The sequence below is a fragment of the Aphelocoma coerulescens genome, chromosome 1A, assembly GCF_041296385.1.
Source record: "Aphelocoma coerulescens isolate FSJ_1873_10779 chromosome 1A, UR_Acoe_1.0, whole genome shotgun sequence".
In the NCBI taxonomy this organism is placed as follows: domain Eukaryota; kingdom Metazoa; phylum Chordata; class Aves; order Passeriformes; family Corvidae; genus Aphelocoma; species Aphelocoma coerulescens.
Window position 1 is genome coordinate 16,646,395 of NC_091014.1, and position 23,300 is coordinate 16,669,694.

The 23,300-nt window shown below is 41.3% G+C and overlaps 1 protein-coding gene across 1 annotated transcript in view; it reads left to right on the forward strand.

The window, feature by feature from the left end:
* Positions 1 to 23,300, forward strand: part of GRAMD4 (GRAM domain containing 4) — a 79,311-nt gene that overhangs the window by 20,920 nt on the left and 35,091 nt on the right. The window contains exons 2-3 of the mRNA XM_068995395.1: positions 7,865 to 8,075; positions 16,328 to 16,448. Coding sequence (XP_068851496.1) covers positions 7,865 to 8,075; positions 16,328 to 16,448 — 332 coding nt within the window. The remainder of the gene's footprint in view (positions 1 to 7,864; positions 8,076 to 16,327; positions 16,449 to 23,300) is intronic.

The following is a 23,300-nucleotide window of genomic DNA, read 5'->3' on the forward strand; positions in this document are numbered from 1 at the left end:
CTGAGCTGGTGATACTCATCTTCCTGTTTTCACCCTCAGCTCTACCCTGACTAGTAGACAAAATTCAGAGCAAGGAAGCAGAAAAAATCCTTTTGTCAATGCCAAGCTGTGACAAACTCTTCCCTGTCCTTCAGAGTAGGGACTGAAGCTCTGGCGTCCAATTTTTGAAATTGTGGCAGCTTCATAAATGCTGTCTTTAAGGTGAAGCTTTGCAGTCGTTTCACCTTGTTTAGGTGCAGGTGGCTGCTGTAAAAGGATGCTTTCTCCCTCCGCCCACCACCACAAACCGCCTCATTTTCTGTGTGGGAATAGCAAAAGCTCCAATAGCTTGTGCTGCCCCGAGTGAGACTGCATCCCTGTCTGCTCTGATTAGACCGACCTTGCCAGAAAACAAACAAAAATTAGTTGCATCAGCAATGAGCTGATGAACTGCATGAATGATCAAGTGACATAAAGGCTGTGGCAGAAATGAGCGGGGTTGCTCCCTTTGGTGTCAGCCTGTGATCTAGTGGGCTTCAGGCTTGGCTGGGCTCCTCTGGGACTGGGATGGGAACACAGCAGGGGAGAAAGAAGGACCAGGTGGGTGACCAGGAAGGGAGGAGTTCATGTCAGCAATAGGCTTTTATTACTATCACGACGTGCTAACTCTTTCAGAGGATATCTGCCATGGCTGGAACGGGTAGCTCCTCCAGTCCATGAAAGCTGCTGGAGATCCTCTCTGCAGGCAAAGTTTTCATGCAAGGCTTTTTGTGCAGCTTTTCTGGTGGCATAATCAGTGTCTATCTTTTATTTCCTCCCACACAGGTGTCTTGAAGAAAAATGAATTTTATCTTGCAAATTTGGGAGTTAAAATTCTCAATTTACAGAGAAATGAATTTAACAAAGCTTGCTAATTTTAGGTTTCACAATGAGAGACTGAGGTTTCATGATGAGAGACAAAAGTGTGTAGCCACAGTAGGGTGGCTCTGTGTTAGTGGAAGAGGGGTAAATGGGGAGTTAAGGACAAAGTACAACTCCCACACCAACTCAGCGGAAACAGTTACTGCCTTTTGTTCCTTGACATGATAGGGTGTGACCTGGATAGGTGCATGTGTGTGGTTTGGGATTTTTTGTTTTGTGAATCACTCCACCCACAATTTTCCAGTGATGGCCAAGTCAAGGCCCCCAGTTTCAGCTGTCTTGGACACTAAACAGCAGCTCCCTGTCTCCATCCTTGTGGGGAGGGTCACTGGTGCTGCTGCCTCTGGCTGACTGATGGGCTGGTCCCCTGGTGCTTGAGGGATTAATGCTGATGCTTTGCACAGGTCTGCAACTCTGCAGGAACTGAGCAGCTGATTTTGGGAATGTCTGCCTTAAAATTTTTGTCAAATATGTCTGAAGTACTGTCTGAGGAAGGTACAGAAGAGAGCCCTACAGCCCCAAGCCAGCATGTTCTGTGTTTCCCCTCTTCCCCCAACCCTTTTGTTTGCAGCAGCCAAGCTGAAGGTTTTGAAGACAAGTCACTTTTATTGTGCAGTCCTGATTTGTCTCCCAGGCAGCTTCATGTTGTGAGCTGAATGACACAGTACTCTCTTTTGGGGAAAAAAATAGATTTTAGCGTAATACATATTCATGAAGCTGCATTATGGTTGCTGTGACAACCTCACCAGTAGCAGTCAAGATCTGTATGTTGAAGTTCTGTCTCCAGTCCCCGTATTGAACCACAGAACATATTACACAGCTTTCCACTTTTTTCTTCCTCCCTTCCTCCTCTCAGTCAGTGGACAATTGAAATTGTTTGAGTTGATGCTTAATTAATAACTGCATCTACTTAAGTCCGGAACACCAAAGCACAACTCCCTGTTGGTTTCCAACCTGTGTTAACCGAGTGTTGCTTCTGCTGGCAGTGTGTAACAGAGGAGGTGATTCTGGTGGGATTTTTTTGTTCAACTCCCTTAAAGGCAAAATAATCCTGAGTTACTGGGCATAGTGTTTCTCCAAAGGTGGCCTGATAACTTCATCTGTCATGAAGAAAACAGCCCACCAGAGTCCATCCCCCTAGTCTGTCCCTGTCTAGTCTAGTCTGTTCCTGGAGTTTTAAAGAATCCTGACCCTGAAAGGAGCTTTTAGTAGGTGTTACTCAAAACCAGAAAGGAGTTTGTTCCGGGTATGTTATGACCCTGAAGCCAAGGGTGATGTAATTGGAAGAAGACTTGACCAGACTGTGGCACTGAGGCGGTATTATTTCAGGATGAACCTGTTGTGATGGGTGTGGAGAGAGCTCAGTTTGAAGATTTGTTTGCGTGCTGATGTCAGAAATTGAGGGCACTTGTGCAGTGCTTGTAACTTTCAGAGAATGTTTGTAAGCTACTCTTGGCCAATCAAACTGAATGTTTGGCTCAAAGTATTGCAGTCTTTGTTTCCAATGACAAGTGATGACATCATTCTATACTGAGGACCTAAAACGTTGTATTGTCCTGGATGAGCTCAATGTCGTGTCACGGCTGTTCATGAAAGGGTCACACTGAGTGTGGGTTGTGCCCCTTCTGTGTGCTAAACATCTTTGTTGAGTCAAGCTTAATGTAAAGTTTTCTTGAAAGGTGCCAACTTCAGCTTTACAAAATCACTGCCTCTTGTTCAAGAAGAGGTGCTGTGGATAAAGTTTGGCATTCCTCACAGATGTGATCCTTCTGCAGAGTAGTTTGGGAGAAGTCCATGCACAGGGGAAAGAAAAGTGTCCTTTTCTTTAATCCTGTGCTCTAGGATGATCCTGCTTGAGTAGGGAGGTTGGACCAGATGACCCACTGTGGTCCCTTCCACCCTGAGCCATTCTGTGATTCTGTGAAAAGCTGAGCAGACAAGGAGCTCTTGAGTGCAGTTGGTCTTTCTCTGGTTATCTCCTTAAATATTAATAAGTACAAAATGTGCAGAAAGTGACTTGAAATGGGATTCCATTCATTAAAATGAGAAATTGGGGGGGGGGGAATCATGTAGCAAGAGGGAAATTTTTGCACAGAACATTATACAGAGGACTCTGAATCTGTGTTAGGCTTAGATATACTCACTGTTCCTTCGAGTTTTAGTTAGACATGTCTAGAAAAGAATACACTAAGCTTAATTTTCAGTGTATGTGAATGGATTGAGTTTGTCTTGTGTTACTGCTCTCCTGTCAACTCTCAGAATATTTATTCAGGAGCATTTCAGTGTAGAAGTAATGAATACCAAACGTAATCCTCAATTTGCACATCCCTTCCTCATGATAAGACCAAAATGTCCTGGTGTTGACAACAGTGTCTCTATTTGTTCATCCACATGCAGCCTGGCTTTTCTTGAATACCAGGGCTCTCACCTTGGACTTCTGCAGAAATGTATTTTGAGAATGAAAGGAGAATATGAAGGAGATGGAATGTAGAGATGAGAACTAGGGGTATACTAGGTTTGCAGGTCATCTTCAGCTTTCTGAAAAGCTGTTTTTCTAGCAAAAGGAACATGGGTGCATTGAAGGTTACTGTACTGTGTCATAGTCTTGTAGGGCCTTTTTGACCTGGGACAAAATTCATCCATGATGTTTTAAGTGGTTTCTTTGTTTGTTTTCCCTCAGGCTCCAGACTAACACTTGCTGAGGCAATGCTGTTTGACTTTGTGTAGCAGGTTTGTGTTTTGTTAACAGCTAAGGAAAACGGAACCCTCTGTTGCACAGCAGAGCCCTTTCTCTGAAAAGTGCACAGGAAGATTTAGCTGTTCAATCCCTGCTGGGTCTACCAGGCCACGGACTGTATTTGTGTAAAAACTAAATGCAACAACAGAAAACCAAAACCTATAAACCACTTGGAGGCTGGGGTGAGTTAAGGCAGATTTCAGACAGCAGCATTACATTGGGTGCTGTGCTTCCCTGAGTTCCCTCTGCATCCCAACCTCTTCCACGTTCATGCAGGAGTAGAAAGGGGCAGGAGTGGCATGAAGGGGTGGGAGGCTTGTCCATAGGAACACATCTCATAAACAAGTCCCTCCAGATGGCAGGGGTGGTTCTCAATATTCCCTGGAAGCTGGTTGTCTGCTACTGAAGTCTCTATAAATGTAGGCTGAAAAATTTCTTGTAGATCTCCTTATGATTTTTAAGTGAAAGTTTAGGAAAGCTTGATTTTTCTGTTCTTAGTATAAATTTGGAATGTGAGTGTATGTTGGTTTTGGTTTTTGGGTCTTGATATATTCATTTAAAATGAGAGTCTGACAATTGTTTGATGGGTTTACATATTAGGTCAAAATAAAGGCATCTCTTCCCTGGCCCTCTGTAAAAGGAATAAAGCTTCAGGCTTGAAGGATTTATGTTAGCCAGTAGATACTAATGGCAATTAAAAAGAAAATCTTTAAAGATTATTTTAGCTAGAGTTTTTTTAAGCACAAAAAATTAGATCTTTTTCACTTGATTATTGCCACATGTATGACAGTGTTGGGAAATGGCAGTGTTTAAAATGCATGGAGTTAAAATACTTGTATTTTTATTAGAGTGTTACAGCATTTGTTAATGGTTAGTTTGAAAGCAGAGTGAGATGTGGGTCTGCCTTCGCACTCTGAGCTCCACATGTGTAGAGTTGCATGGTGGTTTTGATGTTGTGGGTATGGGGAGTTACTAGAAACAGCTTGAAATTCACAGCTGAACCAGCTGAGCTCAGAATGGGTGTTTGGGTAAGGATGGGTCCAGGACAGGTAGCTGGGAGAAGGTGAGGGATGAACAGCGATGATGGTGAAGCAAGTGTTTTGATATTTAGTTATTTAGTTACTATATTTTACAATAAATCTAATTCTAGATCAGATTCAGGTCTTTCATTTTGCAAAAGCTTCCTCAAGCTTATCTAAATTTGACTCAAGTCATTTGGAATACAGAATCTCCAAGAATCTTTTTTCCTAGTGAGCCTGAAACTGCTGAAATGTCACCATAAAAAAAGTTGCTGGTTGCAGGAACAGGCTGCTGACATAAAAAGCCTGTCTTAGATCCAGCATTTGGCTGGAGGCCAGATAATGAGTTTTTATAGGAGCTTGTTGGCAAGCTTACATTTTTGCTTAGGTTAATGTAATGTAACTGTAAGTAATTTGGGAACCTGGTACATGCAAAACAATTTTTAGACAAAATGATCTTATTATCTTTAAATTTTAACTGAGAAGATATTTTTATAGAACTGCTTCTTCTACTTCAAGCACTTTAGAAATGCCTTGGAATGGGGTTCTTTACCATGTCCTCTTTTAATGGTTAACATACTGAATAATCGTGCAAAAATATTGACCCTCATGACATGTGTGTTTTCCTAGCCTCAGAATTTAAGCTGACTCCATTCATTGGAGCAATTTAAAGAAAGGTTTGCATTTTTAAAAGGCTAGGTAGTAATATGTGTGGGGTAAGTCATCAGTTTTGTGAGTAAAAAAATACCATGAGTGTGTTCATGGGTAATCTGTTGTCCAGGTTGTTCTGTGACCTGAAATGCATGAGCCATCCATGGATGAGAGTGGAGTTTAGGATTTCAGTTTCCCAAGTGATGTCCATCCCTGGCAGTTATGCCAGTGGGCCTTTCCACTGCCCTCGTGGCTTTTTCAGTCTTCATTCAAAGCTTGATGTTAAGGTTTGGAGATTGCTTTGTCTCAAGATGTTTTTGATGCTTCTCATTTATTTTGTGTGGTAAGCGAATGTGATTTTATGCTAAGGGGAAAGACAACTGAATTCTAGTCTTGAACCATCTGTGGAAGTGCTAGATATGCCAGGCTATGAAAGATGATCCAGCCCTGGCCTTTGAGGAACAGTGGATAAATGTGGTTTTAACAGAATAATGCTGAGGACTCCTGTTTCTGTCCAGGACAGCAATGCTCATCTGCAGTAACTGCTCCATCCCTAAGAGGGATAGGGAATGTGTGGGATGCATGTTTGTCCTCCATCGTTGTGGGCTTATGGCTGCCAACCACTCCAGAAAAGGAATAACACTCTACCATGCTTTATTATTTCCATGCCTTGCTGTATCATTAGCAGTGACAGCGTGGATGATGAACAGACAGGATTTGGTTTACAGCTGCTTTGCTGTAGGTCTCTCACATGCTATGTAAATCTGGTTGAACATAGGTGGAGATCATTGTGATGGGAGGGAGAGTGATACAATTGTGCTGGTGCTTATCAGAGGTTTAAACTTCCCTCGTACCATTTGTTCCCTAGTTGCTATTAATAGTAAGGCCTAGAGATATTTTTGGATGTGATAGCTGACAAGTTTCTTCATCAAATAGTCAATGAATGAGCAAGAAGTGTTTCTATTTTAAACTTAGCTTTGACAAGTAAAAGAACTTCAAAGAAAAGCTGTTCTTAGAAAATAACCTTGGCGTGAGTTCGCACAAGTGTTTCTCTATATGTGATAGATTAAACACAGGGTTGCAACTTTAAGCATCTCTGATAAAGAATTTTGTGGGTTTTTTTTGCCAGCTGTACTGTAAGGGATTTGTATTAGTTTAAAACTTCTGTGTTTAATTGAAGGGTGCTAATAAAACTTGGCAGAGGTGAAAACTAAGACATATTTGAAGGGAATGATCCAGTTTGTGCTTGGTGTGAGTAGTCACTGCCAAAGTGTTAGGGTAAGCAGAGAATCCATTGGGAAAGTTGAGGAGCTCTGTTGAAAAGAGGTTTGTACTAGGAGATGAGAATTGCCTTAGGTGCAAAGGCTGTGCTAGCAAAAGGTTTTTCTATTTTGCTCTTTATTTTTATTCCTGAAGTGACATTTGTCTGAGTTTACCTTTTGCATTTTCATCTCACACCAGTGTCTGGGATGATGTGCCATGAAACTAAGCATGACTTCTAATGAAGAAGATGGTTGTGCTGACCATAGAGGACAAAAGAGTAGTACCAGAAACAAGTGCCTCAAAATAAATTTTTAAAAATCCATTTACTAGGACATAGCATCATCCTCCAAATAGATCTCTGTGTGCTGAGATAATTGTGGCTGTTTTGTTATAAACTGCCAGAGCAGGAACTTGCTGGAGTGACAGGATCAAGGAACTAACTGTTGGATTTGCTTTTTTTTTTTGAAGATGGAGTTTGGGACCTTTGATACAGAGTGTGTTTCATTGAATGGGAGCAGTTTGGCAAGTCTGGTTTAAATCAGAAATTATACAGTGCAGTGTCTTGGAAAGCTACCATTACAATGAGTTTACGCACATGAATTAAGCTTTCTTCTGTTGTCTTTTAAAGAGCAAAATGCTTCTCCCAGTACAATTTCAGGGGCATACAAGGTTGTCGGTTGTGGTAATTTTAAGGTTTTTGGCGGTGCATTTGAATGTGATGTATGGTCTGTTTCAGCAGTCTAATTTTTGGTGAGATCTTCTGTATGGATCTTTCTGTGGCTTTCTTCAGTAAACCCTTGCTACTTTCTGTTTTCTTAGCCTGAGGTAGTAGGAGATAGCATCCTTACTCTTTTGCTCTAGTTTGTCTGGGAATTTAAAAGTTGGTTGTGAAGCTTAGTGGATTTTTCCTGTGTTTGATTAGAAGCATCACATATTGAAGAATGTTGACTTACCAGCTAAACTTTTTTTGTTTCCAGTAACCTGTTAGCAACTGACTTCCTAATCTGTCTTTGGAGTGCTGGTTGTTATTTTGTGCCTATTCTGACTTGCTTTAAAAACTGCCAGGAGGGAAAGGCCATGAGAGTCTGGGAAGAAGGCAAATGATCAACTATTGTAAAACAAACCATGCATCTGTTACATGTTGGAAAAAATGCCTGTTAAAAAACTAAGCATGTTTTTCCTCCAGTGGCAGGAAGGCACCTGAAAGGTGTTTGGGAGTAGTTAGTGATAAGAATGTGTGCATTTAGATTTATTGCAAGCTTTCTAAAATACTCTTGATTTCTTGATCTTTCAGAGACTCCAACCGTCATGTTAAGGTAAAGCAGAAAAGTGCAGTGCTGAACATGCTAAAGAAGTTGGACAAAATAAGGTTCAGAGGTCACAAGAGAGATGAGTTCCTTGATTTAGCAGAGTCTCCAAATGCTTCAGACACTGAATGTGGAGATGAAATCCCGGTGAAGATACCTCGAACGTCAGCTCGAGACAATGAAGAGCTGAGAGACCCTGTAAGTACTTGATTTAAGTACCATTATATTATGTTTTGTAGTTTTCAGGAAAAAAAAGAAAAGAAATTACTAATTCTTTATCCTTATATTATGGTTGTAACACTTGAAGATTTGTGGACTAGGAAGTAACTTTCCAGTAATAGGTCTTCATTTTGTGGAAATATCAATTAATTTCTTAATATTAGGGTTCCCTGTTGCTACTTTTAATTCTAGGTCTTGTGAGTTGACAGGTTTGTTAACTTTTGATGTGCTTCTGAATGCTTTTTGGTTTTTGTTTTGTTGAATTACTAATGAACATGTGAAAAAGAAAAGGCGACTTTTCAGTTTGAGGAGCTCAGATCTGCTCAAATGACACTGTCCAGGACTTCAAGGATAAGATTTCTGGTTGCTTCATTAGTGTTAGAGGGTCACACCACCTCCTCCTCCCCTCATGTGTTGTATGCAGTAGTGCTTCCATGCTATTAGAGCTGGTTTAAACCTATGAAGGCAGTGCTAAAACGTTCTGGTTTGTCAGCAGAAGCACCAAAGCAGACCTACCTTTTTCAAAGACACTGCTTCAGGAAAAGTTAAATGTTGGTTAAAAAAGTAAAATAAAATCCTTCTTTAACTGTTAAAAAATGGCTGTGGATCCATAAGCTTGGAGCGCTACAGTATAAATTTAGATTTGTCTATATAATTGTATTGTAGAAGTGACTTGGAATTCAGAATTTATATCACCCTATGAAAACTTACTGTGCAGTTTTTATCCCCAAAATGTGATCAGACTGTTGTCTGAAGGCTCATTTCTAGGAGCAGGGGGCTTGCTCACAGCAAGTTGTAAACTAAAAGATTTCAAACTGTTTATGCTTCTGCGCCTCCTTTGAGGTTGGCAGCTTGTATCCGGTTCTGTAGCTGTTAGCTTTTTAAAATTTAAATGGGTTTGCATGGTGCCACATACAGTCCTGCTTATGGAGAGCTTTTTGCCAGAATGTTTTTCCTATGATCATGGAACAAACAGGTGGTAATAACAGAGCATGTTTTGGTCACAAAAAGTCTGTTATATGTAAATCCTCAAGCTTCTCAGACAAGGAAGTCTGTTAAAAGCTATTCCTTTTCTCTTATTCTACTGAAGACATCTGTCATTTGTTAAGATGTAAGTATTGTGTATACTGGGACTAATCTCTGCTGCTGCCCTTCCAACATGGTATTTTGTGAGTTTTTTATAGGTAGATACTGGCTTATTTTCATTAAACCTAAGGCTTTATGTTTTGTGTGGGTATATATTAGATGCCTTTTGTATTTAATCAGAAGTGTCTGGATGGCAGAGCTAGAGGCTACAGAAAGATCTGCCTGAAACTCCAGATTCTATTTTATGTATTTCTGCAGGGGAATAGTAGCTCCTGGGTGGTATGGAGGGTAGCTGAGGGAACAGCAAGGTAAACCTGTAGTTTCGAATACTTATGAAGCCTTAGCATCTGCAGTGATGGTTTCTGTTTTCTCAAAATGTTGAGCTCTGTCTGCTGAGAATGGAACTTGGAGAAACACTGCTTTCTGGCTGGTTACATACTCCAGTAGGCTTTTGTGATCTAAGTCCTTGGGACACAATTGAGTGCAGTTCTTTAAAATCAGGGAGAAAGGGAGAGAGGAAAGCAGCAATGGCATCAAACTTGTTTTGCCCCACTCCTGATGTTTGGGTGCTCCAAACCCAGTGTGATGCTGGAACAGCCTAAGAGCAGCAGCTGTGTTACAGATATGAGCAAAATAAGCAAATTGGTATGAGGAAAGAGTTCTGATGTATGAGGGATAAATTTCAGATGGGAAGTTTGAGGGATTAGCAGTTGGTCCTCACAGGCATCTGCCCACTAAGCACTGCTGCCCATCTGTAAAATGAAGGGACAAATAATCCCCTGTGCTGCAGAGATACCAAGAGTGCAGAAAGTAATGCTTATATATTTTAATCAATATTAAAGTAGTGGTGGCTGAGGTTGTGTGAACAGTGCAATTCTGAATTACTTGTCTGTTTCTTATTGAGATTATATAGTTGAATTGTGCTTGAATTGGTTTTAATTCAGTGTCTAAAACTCATAGCTTTAAATTGCTTATACAGGGTGTTTTTCTTTTTTAGGCTTTGTAAGCAACTTAGTATTATACTTGCATTACTCTGATCATAAGACCAAGTCTTACTGGTTTCTTTGTGTTCAATACCTTTCGGAAACTGTTGAAAGCACACAAAAACCAATGCAAGTCTTCTGTGTAAATGAAGGTTAGGTTGCCTGTCTTTTCAGATAGATGTAAGCTGTACTGTGTTTCCACTTCTGTTCCTTCACTGTTTCTATTGGAGTTTGGGTACAGAACTCATGGTCTTGAAAGAGCAAGATTGGTGGCTTGGAACTGAACATAGATAATGCAGAATTAAGAGTCCTATTCCACCCTGCATCTTCATTGTCAGCCATTCCCTAGACAAAGATTTCATCTCTGCCCCTCTCTACTTCCCTCCCCCTGCCCCTGTCTGGTATATTAGTCATTATGGAGGCATTAAGGAAAGATCTGTCTATTAGAACAGCACAGTGCAGTCATATGAATGAAGGACCCTTCTGTGCTTCACGGGTTTGCAGTGCACTTAAAAATGTGCGCATGAGGTGCCTCTTCTTTAGGTATGTATCTGAACCTGACAAGCGTGTGCAAACACTTGATACAAATGGAGGTTGCAGAGTAAAAAGCCTTGTCATAAAAGCTTGTGATTGCAGAGCTCTGACCATCTGCCAGGAAGAGTATCATCCTCTGTTGCACTTCCAGCAGATGAAGTGAGTGTTCAGTCCCAGGCCACAGATTGTGCAGTGGCACTTGGTCCCAACACTTCACATGCCTTACTACACATGTAAAATTTACACCCTGTGAAAAGACAGAAAGGATGGTCAGATGAGGTAATTTTCTATTTTTTGTCTTAAAATTGAGCTTTACCTATTTAGTTCAATAGCAAACATCCTAATCTGTATTTGGGTAGAGCACACAGCTAGCTCTTGGTTGAAGGACTCTGGAGATGGAAGGAGTCATATTTTCCTTTGAATTCTCAGTGGTTTCTGAGCGTTTTTGTTCAAAAGGTGTTTTAATTTGAACTAGTTTGGACTCAGCTTACAGGCTGGCTGATTGCTTGTGTGGGTTTCCCCCTCTCATTTAAGTGCCCCAGCTACCAGATATGCCTTGAATAGCACATACTTTCTTAGGTCCCTGTGGGTGTTTGGGCACTGTGATCAGATCATTGCCAAGACAGCAGTGCTGGTTAACAAATTTAACTCTCTGCTAAACATCTCTTTCAATTCCTGAATGGCTTCCCAGATTTCTTCCTTTGTTCCCTCTTTGCCATGGGTGGTTATTTAGTTTTTTTAAGGCAAGGACACTGCATGCAGCACTGTTATTTCTGCATTGTTTTGTAAAAACACCACAACTGCAAAATAAGTAGAGGGAGTAACCTGGTCCATTCCAAATCAATTAGCATTTGATTTGTTGGGACATTAGAAATTGAGGTAATGTTGCCTGCTCAGTAATTAAAGTGCCGTTTATTCAGCACCACCACTCCTGTTTTTTATAGAAGAGGAGACAAGATTCAGGTCTATAAGCAGGTATATGAATGAACATGGTGCGGAGGAGATCACATACCCTCACAGAGTGGGGAAAGAACAAGCTGTGTCCAAACCTGTAGAGGCTGGTACTAACCTGGCAGTGAGCTCTGTAAAGCTCTCTTGTATCTGGCATGTTGTACTGAAAGCAGTCTAATCTACTTATGTAAGTTCCCTGCCAGTGTGCTAGGATTAAATCTGAGTTATTGTGGTACAGAAAACATTAATTTAATTGCTGTTGCAGTACAGCATGGTTTTTCCTGACACATGTCAGTTAAAACTTTAAATGCTGCTCTATTGGTCATCTTATTTACCATAATTGGAAGGTTTAAAGCGTGGTGCAAACATTACAGTTAAGGAGTTAAAGTCTCTCAACCTGGCTAGCACTAGATTTTTAAAAATTTATGTAGAATATGGCTGTGTTTTAGGAGCATGCAAGTATGGGTATGCTTCCAAGAATAGCTACTAAGGATTAACTATTCATGCAGATGCTTTCATTCTTAAGCAATGTTGTTGAGTTTTTCTTGCAGCAGGTAAGTGCAGCATTCACGGGGAACCCTTTCATAATTTGAAGTAAGAAAATGCACATAAAGTGTCAGATGAAAAGCTCAGGAGGGTAGAACTTTGCAGGACAAGCTGTGTAGTTTGCTGTATGGCTGAAGACCTCCCCCCTCCTCTTTTTTCCTCAAATGAACAGAAGTTAAAATCTTCTGTTTTAAACTACCTCTTCCCTGTGTTGTGTCCCAGCCACTTTCTGGACTCTGAGGGATGATTTGAGTGGATGGTTTTCCCCCGGGGTTGGCATGTGGTGTCCTCACTGCTCCCCATCCTTTGTGTTTAAGAACTGCTCCTCTCCACATTAATTACAAACTTGGAAATCAGACCACCATTTTGTTAGATATTCCTAGAGAAAAATCATCCACGTGCATTTGATGTTGGGGAAGGAAATTAGAAGCAGAGAGTTGGGCAGTTGTGTTTGTGTGATACTGAAGATGTGCTGTGCTGCAGATGGAGAGGACAGATCCACATCTGCTGAGTCAGGAAGTGACTTGGACCCTTCCTGTGGCTGTACAGTGGCAGCAGTGCCAGCACACAGAACAAGCCCCAGGGCTTACAGAATGAAGGGGTTTTGGAGAGGGAGGGCAGAGAAATCTCGGGCTGGGAAGTGCTGTTATGGAAAGCCTGAACTGCAGATGGCTTGAAAAACACTTCTGTGGGGAGATGTGGATTTTAGATCTGGAGCTGGATGTGGCTTGGAGAAGCAACCCTGAACTCTGATTACAGGCAGTCTGCCGTCATCAAAAATGTTGCTTTAGCCCCTCTGTCTCTACGCTTACCTCGGGCTTTTCTCTGTCTTCCTAGGCACTGCCAGGCCTTGCACACAATCTTGGCTAAGTAATAATGATTGCCAACATTTTCAGAGGGCTCCTGTGTCAAATACTGTCGAAGCTAGAGAGGCAGAAGGAAAAGCAGAAATCTGTGGAAGCCTTCAAGGCTTTTACGGTGAGTCAGAAACTAGAAAGGACATCTGTACAGTGCAGTATAGTTAACCCAGCCCGAGTCCCAGTCCTGTCCTACAGAGGCAGCAGAGAGGAGAAACCTTTACCCAGATAAAAGTGGAATTAATACAAGGATTTTGTTAACTTGTGAATTGAGTCAGATATGCTAGCTTCTGACAGAGGGACTTTTTAGAATTCAGAGGCAGGCAGTTAGTTGACCTTCAGCAAATGTAGAGACCTTATTTCTTGTTTTCTTAGGTGTGTTGGTGTGGGGGAAAAACTTCTGTGACAGAAAGAGACATCTGCTTAAATGTCTCCCATATCACTGTCCTGGACGTGCTCAGTTCTTCTGAATGCTTCTAAATGGTAGTCATAAAACATTGTGGTGATGCTAATTTTGGAAATAGGGTGCATCACCAAATCTATGTCACTGTGTATCTTAATAAACCATTTTACTATTACATGATAATTACATGATCTTGCTCCTAGTATTCTAGTATTCTTATGTTTTAATTCGGTGGATTTTTTTCCTCTTTTTTTCTCTAGGTTAGAAGGTCATTGTAACCTTTTGTAGCTTTTTGTGTACCTTCTGATTTTTAACCCATCAGTGGATGTCAAGCTGCTTGGATCCAGTGCTTTAGCAGATAAACAAATTTGGAAACTCTGAGAATGTCATATTAACCAGTGTCACTCTCCCCAGTGCTATGCACCTCTTGCTCTTTCCTTCTTCCTTAGAGGCACAGTTAAGGTATCCTGGGCTTTAATTATTGACTCAACGTCTCTGAAGAAGCAAAAGCAGAGCTGGTTCTCTAGACAGATTTCTGGAATGTAGCACATCTTTTGGTGAAATATCTTGAGTATCTTTAATGAGGATGAAAACTTAAATATGCTTAGATACTTGCTAGCCCCTTCTTTTTGCTCTCCTCCCTCACCTCAGTTTCTGTGCTCCTTTCCCTGCCACATGGGGTTGGGGTGGGAACCAGCTGCTGTCTGAGCACAGGGCTGATGCCCAGAGTCCAGGCACATTCCTTTTGAGTACAGCACCTTGCTCTTTGACCTGTACGTGATTTTATTTATTTGTCAATAAAATATTTAAGCAGTGGCACTGTTTCTTCAGGCAGCTCCCTGTGAGCTCCTGCATTCTGAGAGCAGAGATTGTCCCTGTATACTAGATGTGGAAATACAATACAGAAAGCTGTGCATTAACACCTGGGCAGCACTCTGTATGTTAATAACACTTCCCTTGTGACTGCCTGTGGAATGTGTTGTAAGGGTGCTGCTGTTGGCTTCAGCCATACTGTCCTCCTTGGGGCTCTTCAAATGTCTGGCAAGTGATAGCACTATATCTTGCAGTGTAAATAAATACAACCCAGCTCTGTAGATAAGAGATCAGCACAGAGGTTAATTGGCATCCTGTGCTCGTCTGAAAACATTCCTTGATACACTTCTGCAGTGGCTGAAGCAGTTGCAAATGGCATCTCTCACTGCACCTCCCTGGCTAAAGGCAGGAGTGATTGGGAGTGTGGAGCATGGGGAGGAGGATGCTGTGCTGCAGCTCTCTGTGTGAGGACTGCCCTGGGGTCTGTCCCTCTCTGCCATGGCATGATTCGTGCCAGCTCCAAAATGGGAAGTAGCCCAAGGCTGCTGCTGAGCTAACAGCTTCTGCTCCTCGTCAGGGCCAGCAGCGTTGACAGAGTGCTGTGTGGGTGGGTGCTGCTTAGGGGACTGGAAATAGCATCGCAGCTTGGCACTGTATTGAGCAAGCCCAGGTGGGGAGTTGGTGCTAAATAAATGCTGGGCAGTAACTGCCTGCAGAGTGCTAATCTGCCCGTATAGACAAATTCTGAGGCTTAAACTCAGCATCTGTTCAGTTCAAGCAAGAAAACAGATGTTTAATAGGTATTTCCACACTGTTTTATCTTGAAAGTGCAAATCAATCCCAACTGTCAAAGTACTTTGCTTTCAGTAAGCTTTCTGCACATCTTTCCTAAAACAGAAAATGTCTTCATTTAATGTCTCCTGTAGATTACTTGAGTTTCTATATGTATGTAATTAAGCTGTCATGGTTAAATGTATGCAAGCTGGTGTTTGAAAGGAATACAGTTCCTGTATGTTTTTAGGGTTCAAACAAGGAATGGGGAATAGTCAGAATATGTAAATAAATTCTTTTTTGTTTTGAGATCATTTCTGCATTGTAGGCTTCTGCAATCTATCACTTTGGTTTTGAGTATAAGATTCTAGAGAAGCTCCTGTAATTCTCACTGACAGATTTTTCGTGCCTGGTGGGGACTGTACACAAGTGCTGAACAACCATTACCTGGGAGATGCCCTCACCCACCCTTTTCCCTGCTGTCTGAAAATGCCCACTTCATGAGAGAAAGAAGGCATCACCTTCCTTCTGCTGTGTGGGCTTGGGGTTTTTCTGTGTTTACTTCATGAAGGTGGTGGTTGTCACTGGTCTCACTAACTAATGCAACTGCTTTTTAATTCCGGCTTTCTGCAGTATTTTCAGTATGCTGCTGAGTTCATTCAAGGGATGCTGGTAAATCTGTTGAGGCATGCAGTCTTCTGATTTCCCCCTCTCCTAGCCTGCCAGGATGAGCTCCTGAGCAACAGCATCCTTCTGCAGTAACTGAGTTGTGGGGGAGTGAGGAACCCCTTCCTTGCTGAGAAACTGTGGTCTTGAATTACACATTCCATAAACGGATATTAAAATATACAGTATGTGTTTTCCAATAGCTCAGTAATTATCTAGAAAAGTATTACTTTTGCTAGCTTCACAATTTTATATGTAAAGTGTGTTGCATTGACCATTCATTTTATGGGAAGAGGAGAGGGATAGTACAAATACGGCTTTTCAGTCAGCAGAAGAAAGGCTTAAATGATGATGCAGTAGAACTGGTAAGGGTGGTGGTGGGAAATACTTGTTTTCTGTAACTTCCCAAGGTTTGCAGAAGTGTGTTCTGTAAACTCACATTTGATTAACTTTCATTCACTTGTTTTGGTAATCTGGTGCTGAAAGAGGCGTGTAGAGTTGTTGATACTTGCATGTTTCTCACGTGCTTGTTTCTTTACTGCCCCAGAAATCAGTTGATGTATTTAAGTGACAGAAAAAAAAATGCTTCTGAACTTTCAGTATGTTCTGGCTTTCTTACAGGCTGGTCCAGGGACCATCATCATGGCTTCAGGAGTTCAGGATTTTAACAGAACAGAATCTGACAGACTGAATGAGATCAAAGGTCACCTGGAAATAGCCTTACTGGAAAAACACTTTTTACGTAAGTATAAAATGCTCTGTGGAGAGGAAGGGCTTAAGCCTTCTAAAACAATGTTTCTCTAACTGTAGAAGTTGGCATCAGAATTTTGAGGTGTGCTGATGTGCAGATAACATGTGGGCTTATTCTTCCCTAAGAAGAACTAAAAAGCATTCCCAGGGTTTCTGGGTCACTTGAGTATTTTTTTCCTCATTGTATTCCTCACAACATAATTACTGTGAGACAAAAGCTGCTTAGTTGAAGTCTTGATGTTGACATCTGCAGGTTATCTTAGAACTCAGTCAACCTTAATTTGCCTGCAATAGATGTTTTTCTTTCTAGTAGTAATTGCTAAGAAGAGATTTCTGAAGGGGGAGACCAGTTCATTTTCTTGGCAGCTGTTTCAACAAATAATGCATCTTAAAACACATGTCTCTTAACATTATATGAATTATTGGTAAGTGGTGTAAGAAATACAAAGAGTGTAGATTTCAAGTGTTAGTTGTTTGGGTTTATGTTTATATATATGTATGTATGTGTGTATAATGAGAAAAAGTTGTCATTCATGGCTAGAAGCAGCTGCAAGATTTTGGGGATTTTAACAACAGTCTGAACTGTTGATTTTTAAGACGGGATAGTTAAAAATAGAAAAATAGAAAACAAAATAAGTTGATAGAAGTAGAGATCTCTGTAACAATCCAGTGAGAATTCTTGCTCAGTTGCTTCCCAAAATGGCCATTTTAATCTTTTGGTTTTGAACTTCAGAGTATGAGGGTTGTTTTTATTTGTTCAAAGCTTGTCACATATTTTCTGAGAGGTAGAAATAACAAGACTATAGATTCTATTCAATTTCTGGACTATAATCCGATGACAAGATTTACATTTTTATCTTCAGCATGTTCTCAAGGATTTGTCATTAATTTTCTGTGACTTGTTTTTCACTTAGCAATATTTCTTTGATATGTTTTGCCCCCCATGTGAATAAGAGGGAGGCCTGATAAAGGAGACTGGGCAGGAATTTATAACTTATAATTTATAAGCTGCTATCAGTTTCCACTGATACCTGGAAGAGGTATCATGCTTGGAATGTCAAGCAAAAATTGAAAGATCTGTTTGACTTGCCTTGTTAATTTCAGTGATTTACTTGATTTTTATTTAACTATTCAGTACAGAGTTACCATGTGCTTCTTCCATCCCCAAAGATACATTGGTTAAGCTCCTGTTATCCAGCTGTTTTTTAAACTAGATGGGGCACATGCAATTTCTTGCTGCAATCTAATGTGCAGCAGAAACAGTAGGACTTACCAGAACTGATTTCTGATTTGAAGTAGGATGTGCTTTTTGATATAAAAACATGATAGGGCTCCGAGGCACTTCCAGGGCTGGTGAATTCCTTCGCCTTCTTAGTATGTTCTTACAGTAACTAAATGGGGCGCAAAGGTTTGTGAATATTGATAGTCTTCAAGTTCCTGCTGTAGTTTGAAAACCTTCTGATCAACTGTTACCCCTTGTAGCTGAATCATTTTTCCTTTGCACAGAGCTTTGTAGTAAACTCCAAGGTGAAGGATAAAGAAATTCACCCATCTGTGTAAACTTTGAGCAGATGGTTGGGGGTTCAGGCCAGCTGGATGGCTTGAGTCAGCTGGGGGTGTCTCCAGCCCTCACCTCTTCACCAAAGCCTGACGATTGCTGTAGCTGAAATTACACGGTTGTCCTCACAAATTGGTTGCAACTCTGTCCATAAGAACAAGAATAAGAATCATAAACTGGTTGAGAAATAAGTGAGATAAAGCTTATCCCTTATTCGGCCACATTCCATTCAAAATTTTGAGATTAAATAGGTCACCATGTTTGTCAGTTGGAGTGAAGTAGAGTTCAGCTTTTGGGTATGGCTCCTGCATTCTTATCTTTCCTTTTTCCTTCTCTTTGAGTTATTATTTTGGGCTTTTCTGATACTAGAAATGCTTCATTATTGTTTTCTTCCCAAAAGTGAACTAATGGTGTGCAGAAAAACATTCTTGAAATGTGTAGTTTGTTTACTTCAGTTTGCCCTTGGAAGAAAGCCTGATCATTACTTTTTTAAAATCCTATTGCTGCAGTAGGTGTTTTTTAGGAAGGCTAGTTGCTCTGCAATATTTCCATACTATTTTTAACTATGGAATTCCTTATGCACACCTTGCTATGATTGTGTTTTTGCATAAACTGTTTGCCATGTTCACTTACTCCGTTTCCTCCAGCTGGGCATGCAAAAATCAAAGCAATTGCTAGTTAGTGAGGGAAATATCTAAGGTTTCATGCATTTGCTTTTTAATGTGCTGAAGTTCCACTTGTTATCAGCTTGATTCTGACTGGTTTTTTTTTTTTTGGCCTCTTCTATGCTTTTATTTGTATTGGTGTGTCATTAGCCAGGAGGTTTGAGGAGAGATTTCCTCTCAGCTGTCCATCATGTGTAATGTACGCATGCATTACACAGCTGCAAGTCCATGTGGGTCTGTAATTGCAGGTGCCCAGCTAAAGTTTTTTCTCTAAATTCCATTCAGCCATTAGTAGGCACAAGCAATAGGTGCAGTTTGGCTGAGTAGTTAATGCAGTGAAACACACACATCCCAAACCTAACTGTAGCCTCTACAAGCTGCAGAGGAAATCCAAAGCAAGTAGGTATGGAGACAAACTGTTGTCTGTAAGGGGAAAACATCTTCATCTGAGATGCCAGATGAATCTCTTCTTTAGCAAAGAGGTAATCTAAATACCCGCAGATGGGAAGATGGAGGGGAATCGCTTAGTGTGTGCAGAGCTCTAAATGCGAATAAAGCGTGTCTGGAAATGCAAGGGGTTTAAGCTGTGGACTGACAGGAGGATGAAGCATGTGGACAAAGGGATCTTGGATAATGTCTTAAGCAAGAGGGAGGGATCATCTGATTCTCGTAACCAAAGGGGCTAAATTTGCTTTTCCTGTCTGTGTGGAGATGGTCTTAATCTCTTTGATCTAGTGGCTCATTCTGAGCCTTATTATAGGAAAGCTGAAAATGTGCCTGTTGGGCTTGTGGTATTGGTGTGGGTTCCTGCAGAAAAAGTCTTGGAAAAACAGCTGAATGATAAGTGCAGAGAGCTTGGTCTGCTGGAGTTTCCAGTGCACGTGGATGGAAAAAGCTTTGTCTTGGAGCTGTGACAGGGACTTTCTGTTATTATAGCCTGGTTTTCAATACAAGTGAACACCTCTTTGGACTAGTTGAGGGCTCAGTTTCGGAAGGCAACTACTGACCCAGGGCAGTTAGATTGATATGTTAAGTTTAGTAGTGGTTTTAGTGTTTCCATTTCAAAACCTAGTTGTATCTTAACAAAAAATAAACTTGTGCTTGCTGCTCTTGCATTTGAAATACGAAACAACCCACAAAACAGTCTTTCCACTTTTACATCTCTTTTGTTTGAGGTAAACACCTTGCATCCTGTTACTTCCTGTGCCTGCTTATAGAGGGCAGTTTTGGAGATATCAGCACTCTGGTCCTGGTGCCACAAGGTGCTTTGTAAGCACACATGCATCCTGTGGTTTACATGAAGTATTAGCTAATTCTTATTCAAGGGTGTTCAAGCCTTTTGCAATGCGGAATTTAGCAGCTCAGGGAAGACCAGTCGGTAGCAGCAGATGAGAGTGAGCAAACCAGGTGACTGTTATTGAAGAGGGTTAGTCATGAACTGGTAAATGAAAGGAAACTCACATGAGGATGAGGAGTACTAGAAGGAAACAAATTCCTTTCCCACGAGGATTTTCACATTACACTCCATACAGCAGGAGTCTTTGAGGTCTTACCAAACCGGTGGTTTCAGTCATGATGTTTATACCACATGACAAAAGAAGTTGGGATTATGCTGCTTTCCCACTGAAATTTCTGCTCTGGTACACTGTTCATCCTCATGTGCCTTTTTGAACCATTTATGTGACTAACTCTGCAATATTTTCTCTGGCTCCCCCTCTCTGGTGTAAATGACCTGATGATTTTTTGTAAGAACAACCTAGCAGAATACTGACCTCATGGAAGTAGAGCTCTAGAAAACCATACATGATTCTCAGGCAGAACTGGAATGTTAGAAAGTGTTGAACATCGGAGACCAAGTGTGTGCTGGTGATTGTGACCAGCAAAAGACCTATGCTGAAAAGTCCAGCTCTGTACAGAAGTGTTAGTACCTCCTCAAACAGTCCCAGTAATTGTCCAGTTACCAGCTGTGTCAAAATACCTTTGATGTAATTTCTTCTGATGTGAGGGTCACACCAGCTGCAGTAGCAGAGCTAGGAGAAGAGCAGAAAAATAGATTCACTACATTGGTTTTGCTGTTTTCTTACTGATCTAGTAGCCTGTAATCTGAACCGTATGTTAAGAAACCTTGAAGCAGAGTTTAGAGCTGATTTGAGCTGATTTACATAGCAGATGAAGACCCTGGCAAGAGAGTAAGCAGCTGTTGTGTTTTTTTGAGAGACCCATATACCAGCTGTGGGCCGTAATAGCCATTCCTTGCTACATGGTCAGCCCTTGGCCAAGGGATCCTGTTGCTGCACCATGGGCTCTAAAATAAGGTGTGCTGATGCTGGTGAGCCCTGAGGGTGCTGTGGCACTGGAGCTTACCTGGAGTTTCTCACATCCTTTACTCCTTTGTCTAATCTTCCTTTCTTTCAGTTTAAAATCCTGGACTCCCTAGCACTAAAAAGGTGTCCCTGGGAGATTTACCTGTCTATTTTGAGATTGTAGAGTTCCTCTGATGAGGACTGGTTTGCCTGTGGTGACTGGTGGGAGATCCTGAGTGTTTATCCTGGGCATCCACAGATGCTGCAGTAAATATATGTGAGTCCAGGCTTTGCTGTAGAGCTGTCTCTTCACCAGAGCTGCTCTCATTTGTTTATTAACAAATTTCAAAGTTTTTCTGGGTCTGACTTCTGACTGGGCGACTTCTCGAAAACTACAGAAAGTTTCTTAAGAGGTATGTAAAGGTTTGGCTTATACCCAGAGATACTTACATTATATACCATGTATATTGACTTAATTTGTAACCTTCCTGGACAGAGAAAAAAAACCCTCCAAAACTCAGGCTTCATTTTCCTGGAAACATTGGAGGAGACAATCATGAGCAGTGTAGAGCACTTGTTTGGGGTTTAAGAGGCCTCAATACAGACTAATGAGCCTTCGGATCTCCATTTCTTATCTTCAAGGACTCTGTTCTGACTGGTGGAGGAGATAGGTTGGGCTCACTCTCAACTTGGCTTCCAAGAGCATGAGGTTCCTGAGACCAGGGGAGAGGGAAAGGATGTGACTCCATCTCAGTACAGCAGGAGGCTGGAGTCCTGGGCTGATCCTTGGTCTGAGCCTGGCTTGTGCAATCTGCCCCTGTCATTGCATGAAGCATGTACTTGATGATGTAGGTGATGATGCCTGAATGTTGGAGGATCTCTTATTGTCACACCGCCTTGTCATGGGACTGATGAACCAAAATGCAGCACAGTGCTCAGAGGGATGTACTGTTTGAGCTCCTCTGGAGCCTTGAACAGATACCACCTACACAGTGTGTTATGTACATGGGCTGTGCTTGTTTCTGCCTTTTTTGTGTGCCAAGCTTGGCTTCATGAATTGCAGAGAGGGTGCGAAAACCCAGGCAGAGCAATGGTCAGCACTGTTGTGCCTCTCCTTTTGTGTAATTGGGAAGGAGATTTTGGGAGCCCCACGTGGAACCTGCATTTCCTTGCTCAGCTTAGTAACACAAAAGCCTTGGAAGAGCCTGCTGCTATTCCTAAGCCAGACGTTATTTCAACATTTATAGACAGTTTCACTTCTGCCAAAACCAGAGAGTGAAAACCATTCCTGCAATAAAGACAACATTTTTTGCAGCTCTGTGTATTTTAGGTGGGTTTTGCAACACTTCTGGCATTTTTATTCTCTGAAATTTCTGTAAATTCATAGAGCAGCACTATTTTTCATGACTTCTTAAGCTGACCTTTTAAGTGTATGTAGCAATAGCAAACTTTCCACTTGATGTTTTGAGAAGGGGATCTGTCTCAGTAAGCTGTATTTTCAGGAAGTGTAATTTAAAATCTTTCCATAATGGAGAGGAAATGATCCAACACTGTGTCTATTACAACATGATAATGCTCCACTGAAAGCACTAAAGGTAAATATAAACCTACTAATCGGTAGTGAGCATAACTATTCTGTACGAGCCTTAGCAATGGCATCTTAGTTCTTTCTAACCTCATCCACTCCAAGTAGGACATAACAGGAATGGTGAGAGAGGAGACTGGAACAGTTTGCACAGAGGAAGAAGACTTTGTCAAATATGATGTGTTTTGTAAATTGGTCTTCCTCATCACATGGAAGAGAACACTTTGTATTAAACTCTTGCTGTTAAGGTGGGGAGAATAGTACCAGGGAGTATTAATTGACTGAGAGAGGATGATGGTTCATACTCTGCCTTCCCTCCACTGTCTCTGGATCAGAGTTGGCTTATTTCCTATCAGCAGAGCAGGAGCCCACGCTGCTCCCTGCCCTGTAGGCGTATGCAAAGAGACTCAAAAGCTGGTCCTCTAAAGCTCTGCTTAGTGTGAGTACTGGAGCAGGAGCTCTATCTTTGAAAGAGTAAAGAGAGGCACAAAATAATGATGGAAGCAAAACAAAGTAAAAAGCAATTGTTTAACTGCCAAACCTGTGTTAAAGTTTTTAAAAGGAAATTGTCATGACTGGTCCTGAATATGACAGGTCAATTCTTTGTTTTGATGTGTGCAGATTTAGCTGGAGGAGGGTGCTATTGAAAATGTGGGGTTTATATTGATCTATTTCACCCCTCCACTCTACCAAAATGCCTATATAAAACAGGGCAGAGAACGGAAAGGTTGTG